This window comes from Anarrhichthys ocellatus, unplaced genomic scaffold (genome assembly GCF_004355925.1).
Source record: "Anarrhichthys ocellatus isolate YVR2014 unplaced genomic scaffold, GSC_Weel_1.0 scaffold13, whole genome shotgun sequence".
Taxonomy (NCBI): Eukaryota; Metazoa; Chordata; class Actinopteri; order Perciformes; family Anarhichadidae; genus Anarrhichthys; species Anarrhichthys ocellatus.
In genome coordinates, this window is record NW_022280043.1 from 6514310 (window position 1) to 6521714 (window position 7405).

General features: G+C 35.8%; 2 protein-coding genes across 3 annotated transcripts; both read right to left on the minus strand.

Annotated features, from left to right (window-relative positions):
- Window positions 1-1454: 1454 nt before the first annotated feature.
- LOC116386940 (carcinoembryonic antigen-related cell adhesion molecule 20-like) lies at window positions 1455-3184 on the minus strand. Of its 2 annotated transcripts, none has more exons than XM_031853550.1 (5): window positions 3001-3184; window positions 2587-2864; window positions 2173-2445; window positions 1801-2046; window positions 1455-1698 (listed from the first exon to the last, which is right to left on the minus strand). In XM_031853550.1, exons 2-5 carry the CDS (start codon window positions 2804-2806, stop codon window positions 1619-1621), a joined length of 819 nt encoding a protein of 272 aa, XP_031709410.1. In that variant the 5' UTR covers window positions 2807-2864; window positions 3001-3184; the 3' UTR covers window positions 1455-1618. The 2 variants fall into 2 exon arrangements, with proteins under 2 accessions (XP_031709410.1, XP_031709409.1); XM_031853549.1 differs by having other exon boundaries at window positions 2587-2910.
- Window positions 3185-4992: 1808 nt separating this feature from the next.
- LOC116386677 (carcinoembryonic antigen-related cell adhesion molecule 20-like) lies at window positions 4993-7403 on the minus strand (the record flags this gene model as incomplete). Its single annotated transcript, XM_031853086.1, has 5 exons — window positions 4993-5676; window positions 5885-5964; window positions 6156-6193; window positions 6641-6752; window positions 7157-7403. Coding segments are annotated over 4 exons (450 nt in total), but the record flags the coding sequence as incomplete, so codon positions are not given.
- Window positions 7404-7405: the final 2 nt, after the last annotated feature.

Consider the following 7405-nt stretch of genomic DNA (forward strand, 5'->3'; position numbering starts at 1 on the left):
TTTTTATACATTTTTTTTACCAATGTATTTTGCAGTAATGACGAAGGAAAAAGTTGATTCTCTTGCTCCTTTTTCCTTTATCTACTTAGAATATCATGCATTTTAACAGCAGGTCTTTTGAATACACAAGAGCTTTATATATTTTATGTTAATGCTAGCATGAAATCTGGTGGCATAAAGTTCCTGCACTCTGACGTTTTCTCATGCAGTCAAACTTTTACTCCCTCGGGTGTGTTGCAGCCTGGACAATATGTTACACTGATATGATACATTTATAACACAGTGATGATAAATGAATAAAACCACATGCTGGACATGCTGTGCTGGTGTGATGATATCACAATATGACTGTTTGTTTGAAAAATATTACGCATTGGCAATTATCCATGTGGTGACAAATTTGGCTTGTGCATTCAGAAAACATTTGTCAACTCTACTGTCTACTTCTACTATTTATACGGGTTGTAATTTGAAGAAGTCAGATTTTGGAGACACTATTTTCAAAATGTATATGCAAGTTATTAGTTAAATACATAACTATAGATTAACGACATATTGGCATGGAAGGGCAGGTGTCGTCACACCATTATGACATTATGAAAATTCATAATGATTAGAAATCAATGGAAGATCGCTACTTCCCAAACACATGCATCTTTGCTTATATCTAAAAACACTTAAGCATTAACAGTGTCACGCTTGGGAAGTACTTATCCGTACAAGCCACTAAAACTTTCCAAATTAATTTTAAAAGTAGCCAAAAGTGCTGTTTGAAAGAAATGTCCCTGGGTATTCAGGAAAGTTGCAAAATCAAGCAATAAAATTGATACATTTGCATCATTGTGTGGATTATACAGATTCTATTATCTTGAAAAGCAAATTATTCTTAGTTTTCAACTATAATTTTCCAATCCTTTTACTTGTTTTTCTTATTTTATGACTAGAGTTTCAAGTCCTGGATTCAGTCCCAGCCTTAAGCTTCATTGCTTTATGCACTCTAAGAATACCTGGGTTAAAGTAGGTTGATGCTTAAAGGTTTATGGCAGCAGCATGCAGGCCCTAACAAAAAATACGAATGGAATGTACATGATGGTGGTCATTAACACAACAGAATCTGATATAGAGTTTTAATAAAAGTTTATTATAGTGGCAATTTGATTAGACATTATCAGGCTTCAGTCACCTTTTAAGAACATCAAACACTTTTATTAGGCTTGAGCTGAATGACTCAAGAATAAAGTATATAAAGTAGGTCTATTTACAGCACCTGAAACGTTGTAGTATCAAGAGTTATTTACAGTATTAAAGCTGAATCTGTTAGCAGTAATGAGACCAAAGCTGGAAGTTGTAGTTTGTTCTCTGAAAGGCGCCATTACAACAATTAGTGATACTTTTGTTGTCTTAATATACAATTAATAGAAAAACTGAGACAGCTGTGAAGGATCAATGTGAAGGATCACTGCTTTATTTGTCATTTGTCATATTTTATGTGAACATACAATTTAAAGAGACATAGCAATATACTTAACACAGATAAATTATCCAAAATAAAGACAATGGAAGTTTCAAATGAGCAAGCTTGTTATTTAACATAATTTCCCCAGATTAAATGTAGTCTTTAGACCGATATGAGTGTCACCGTGGTCAGGACAGTGCAAAACATCATGGACATAGAACCAGTGATGGGAGTAGAGGAGTCTGGATCAGAAGAAAAAAAGAATTACTCTGTCTTTTCCATTTGCCATCACATATCATTATCAATAAGGTACCATATAGAGTTATGAATGAGAGCTTAAATACCACACAGTGTGTGGAACACAGAGGCTTCCAGACCAGTGATAAGGTTACGGGCTGTGCAGGTGTACTTCCCCAGGTGCCTCTTTTCCATCTCATCGATGTAATGTGAAGGTCCCTTCATCGTCGTGTGTTTGAACGTCCAGGAGAAAGATGCCTTTGGTAGGGAGTCAGCAGAGCACCTCAGTAAAACACTCTCTTCAAGTTCTGCTCCATTTGGAGTCTGAACAATTCTTGGTTGGTCAGGTCCCCCTGGAAAGATGAGAAAGACAATGATTATAATGAGACGGAAGAAAAAAATCGTATAATTACTCATAAGCAAATACATGTAAAAAAAAAAGTGCTGTGGCATATTAAAGTACAATAGAAAGTACTTACAGTAGACTTTAAGTCTGCATTTGTCCGTATCAAAACTGAAATGATTGCTGACATTACAAAGAAACTCTCCAGTGTCTTTCCTGTTCAAGGGGCTGATGGACAACACTCTGTTGCCATCGTGAAAGCTGAATCTGTCTCCGGGAACCAGAGGTTTGCCGTCCTTCAGCCACACGCGAGACACGGGGCTGTCAGCATGGCAGGTTAGGTTAAGGGAGGTCTGACCTTCCATTAAGTTCTCTGTGGGGCAGGCCAAGGTGGGCTTCGACACTTTGGCTGTGCACAAAAATTGAATAGAAAGAGACATTCTCAAAACGGACATCTTGTTAATAGTAGCTGGTATTTTCAGTCCAAATACATTGATATTACACAAGCATTATTTTAAATACACCGTCAGATTAATGAAGTCTAACTTACTCAGCACCTCCAGTTTAGCCGTTCCTTGAATCTGCGCTGCTCCGTAGGGGATGATGATTAACTTGTATTGCCCGCTGTCTTCTTTAGTCATATTTCTTAGCACCAGAGAGCCAGTGAATTTATCCAGGGTGATCCTGTTCTCATAGCCTGGTCCCACCACATCTGCACTGGTTGAGGTTATTACATTGGTGGTACTATTGAAAGTCCAAGCCAATGCCATAAATGGTTTGGCTTGTGGTTTTACAGATGTTGTGAAGGTCACACTCTCCCCCGTTGCTCTATGAAGTAAGTCAACAGTGAGTACACCGGCTCCATAGCAGATATCTGCTGAAACATTTACCGGTCAGCCAACATTTGTCAACCTCTAGTTGTATTTTTGATGAATGTAAAAATAATTTCTTTTGCATTTCTTACCTGCGGAGAGGAACAAAAGTATGGTTGACTTGAGAAATGTATAGCTCATGGTGTATTACTTAGTTTGGTCCTCTTCTAATGTTATCTGACCATCTGCCGTCTGACTTTGTGCAACAACGGAAAAAGTGTCCCTGAGATAATCTGCAATCAATAAAACATGTCATCAAGACGTCCACAGGCTGGGCAAGCTTAATTATTAACTCAATCAACCATTTCTTATTGTTGCCCTCCAAACTTGCATAACGAGCTAATAAAAGACAACTGCATGTTCTCAACACCAGAGATTATGATTGTTATTCATGATTACTTCTTAGTTACTAGTTACTAACTTGATCATGACAGAAACTTTAGGAACAAGAGTCTTCGGCCACACTGTGACACAGCTCTACTGCATTTAGGCATAGCAGGGCGCTAAATGCTGACATCAGCACGCTAACATGCAGTAACAATGTAAACATGGTGATGCTTATAACAATAGATGTAAGAGCCATTTGGTTGTTTTTGTTTTTGTACAACCTCCCACCACATGGGGGCGTAGTGCCGGTGTAAATCAGAGCACAGGTAATATAATCAGTGGGGTCATTGGACACAGGTTGTTGCTAATAGGTAGAAGCAAACAGTTTTTGACTTATTGTAGTGACCGTTGCTTCCCAATAAAAGTCACTACGGTTGCTGAAATGTTTGTTCTGACGTGTGCACATTTAACGAATGTAAATGTTATGATTTATTGGTTTATGGAGAAAATGGATAACTGAAGAGAAAGTGGTGGAACTCTGATTATGTGAGAAATAAAATGCCTATATTGGAAACTGGACTTCGTTATTTATGGCACGTGTCAGAACAAACATTTCAGCAACCGTAGTGACTTTTTTATTGGGAAGCAACGGTCACTACAATAGAATAATAAGCTTTATCTATTCAGCACTTTTTAAAACAGAGATTTAAAGTGTTAGGACTGGAATGAGGAAATTATAAAATCGGGCAATTAGAAATAATACAAAAATGAAATTGAATAAAATGCTCAACAATGAAACCAATTTCAACAGTTATACTAAAACAGATAACACATATTGGAAACAAAAGAGGGTCCTAACATTAAAAGTTTACCATGTTAATTAATACCTGATGAGGAAAAACGAAGGGATTTATCTAAATTAGTCCCAAAGGGGATGTGAATGTCTAAATCACATGCCATGGCAGTTCATCCAGTAGTTGTTGGATGACAGTCTGGACCAAAGGATGACTGAGCGACAGTCTAATGTGAGCTTAAAAGATCCTCAGGGAGAGTTAATCATCATCATCATCATCATCATCATCATCAGTAAATTACATCAATACCACTTTGCTCAACGTCTTTCATTCACCAACCTCGATCTGACGACTGGTGGCAGGGTGAAATATTTCTGATGTTCCAGTATAGTCAGTGGATATCAGGGCCAAGACTTCCTCTTCCGTGCATTGTTCATTGTTTGCAGTCCAAGGTTCAAAAGTATCTAACATGCTAATTTGAAGCTGATAAAAAGGAAAATCATTTGCTTATTGGTTCCACATTACATTTCAGATAATACTTCAGCTTCTTTTGCTCTCTGCTCGGACTGTTTTCATGCATCCAACCAAAGCCGGCTCAAACGTGATTGGTTTAAATACTACATAGATTACAAATGGAAATGCAAATGCTTCCCATTAAGGCTGCACAATTAATCAAAATTAAATCAAAATCTCAATATGGCCGACTACAATTTTCAAATCGCAATAGGCACAATATGTGCAATATGATAATCAAAATTAGATTTTTTTTTATTGTGCAGCCATTCTTCCTATACCAAAATCTTGTTTATAGAGATTATTTATTCACCAGATTGCATTATTCCACAATAACTACAGTCCATCACAGGACGGCGGCATTCTGCAGCTTTTGGCATAAAAGTCATCTGCAGATTCAACGGATTTGTCTCATTATTCAGACATTTTGCAATTCAACGTTTTGTTAGATTATCAGTGTTAACTTTAACAATTGTCATATAATTACAGCTGCCATAGGATTACATTCATAAAGAGCACTTTCAAAGTCTGATGATCAGCTTTGACTTGTCCACGAAGCTTAGTCAACAATCAAGAATAAACCTCAGAGGCACAACTTCATTGTTTTATTTATAGTTTGTTAGCAGTACACAAATGTCAAATGTATGAATTGAAATAAACAATAAGTACATAAATTCCACAGCTGCCACTGTCTGACCATTATATATAAAAGACTGTTACATATTCAGTTGCTGTTAAAACCATATAAGAGGAAAAAACGTAATATTTTGTGTTGCAATTATTTGTATCTATCTTTTGCATAATCTCTTATCCCAACCTGATATTGTTCAATGTTGACACAATAATAAAACACGAGAATAAAAGCCAGCATTAGATATTCAATATAGAAATAACTAAGTACACAAAATACATGCAAACACATACAAATGCAAACGCATTAGTAATAGCAGAACAAGAAATTATTTTTTTTAAGTCATCATAGCTATTTTTAAAAGTGCTACTGTTGCTCTCTACTGAATGAGTAAAAGGCAAAGGTTTGCTGACACTTTACCTGTAAAGATCAATAAGCTGATGATTATGTCATGGCTGCTAAATGTGTTATCTTGTTGTGGAGCTCTTCATCCTCCAAGTTTTCTGCTCGACATAAGTGAAAATAAAGGGAAATGTCACTCATGTCAAGTGTTTTGGCTCTTATCAACTGTTTGTTCAGTAAGCATTTCCTACAATAGTTTCTTCATTTGAACTACATAAAATCATTTCCACTGAAAACTCTTGGTGCATTTTCCCACAAAATACATTCATACATGTTTTACCAAATCAGATCAATTAATTAAAAACTCACCTTTTAAGGGAAAGATGATCGTTGGTTTTATGTGTTTTCATATATCGCTGATGTGTTCTCATACGCACGTTCTTCTAGTTCTAGGCAAAAAAAGATGTATTTCATCTTATTGGTCATATTGTTTGTAAATGCAATATAATTGTGATATACTGTAGTTTATTTTGCATACTGTCTTTTATTTATATATATATATATATATATATATTTTTTTTTTTTTTTATATATATATATATATATACAAAAGGATGAATTAGAGCAGATGAATAGAAACCTTTACTTTCAGAATTTGGTGGAGTTTTCTTGTTGATTCTAAATATTAGAAATAAAGCATTGTTAAAATGTGTCCATACCACAAGATGCAACTCAGAATTCAAACTGTAACCTGTGTTGCCTTTGGGTAGACTTTTCCCAACATTATTCGATAAGGGATTTCTAAACTTTAATACAAGATTGTTTACTGTTTTAAGTTGAGCACTAAAAATGCAAAACCACCAATTCTTACACCAGTTATGTGTTTTCAATGCAAAGAATTATGAATGTAATCAACAGATATATTGTCATTGACGTTCCATGAATATGTTAAGAATGTCATTCATGTAATACAATAAATCCTTTCTGTTCATTATATAAGTCTAATTACAAGAGATTAGGTTAAAGTCAGTGTTAAATTAGGGTTAATCTAATGTCAGTCATCTATTACGACATAATAAAAGGGACAATTGTCTGACTGGTAATAAAAGCTATTCTTTAACTTACTTTTTTTTGTAAAGATAGTACCCTCCACCAGCTCCAGCAGAAGAAGCCACTAAACACAAGATAACTATTCCAGCAATGGCACCAGCTGAAAGACCTCCAGACCCGTCTTTACCTGAAAAAAATACAAAATCACACAACCATTCAATTTTGCAATATCAGCTATTTGTAAACTCTTAAAAACAATCACAAGTGAGGTGAATGTAAAATATGTCTGAATATATGGTCCTGACTAATAAAAGTAAAATGATCTGGTCAAATCAAAAAGGATAAAGATAACAAGTAAAACAAGGATAACAAGTTTGAAAATGATAAACAAAATGTGGGGGTGTGGAGTTAGAAGATGGTTACCGGACTTCTGTAGCCCGCTCCTCATCTCTGCTTGAAGCTAGCATCGTGACGCTACATTAGCTGCTACTAGCATAGCCATTCTAGTACACTTCAGATAATCAGACGTATAACACTGTGGGTTGGCTTCAATATTCCAGATTATCAACAAAATCAACATCATTTTGGTACCTGTTACAGACAATCCATGGACCGCTGACGATGTTCTCCCAGTTATACTATTCATCACTTCACAGATGTAGTCACCACTATCAGAAGATTCAGTGATCTTTTTGGTGAAAACAGAAGAATTGTGTATCTTTGTCCCGTTCAGCATCCAGGTGTAAGTAGCAGGTACGGACTCAGCAAAGCAGAGTAATGTTAAGGTCTCTTTCAATTGTATCTCACTTGGACCACTGATTTGAACATTTTCTGGTCCAT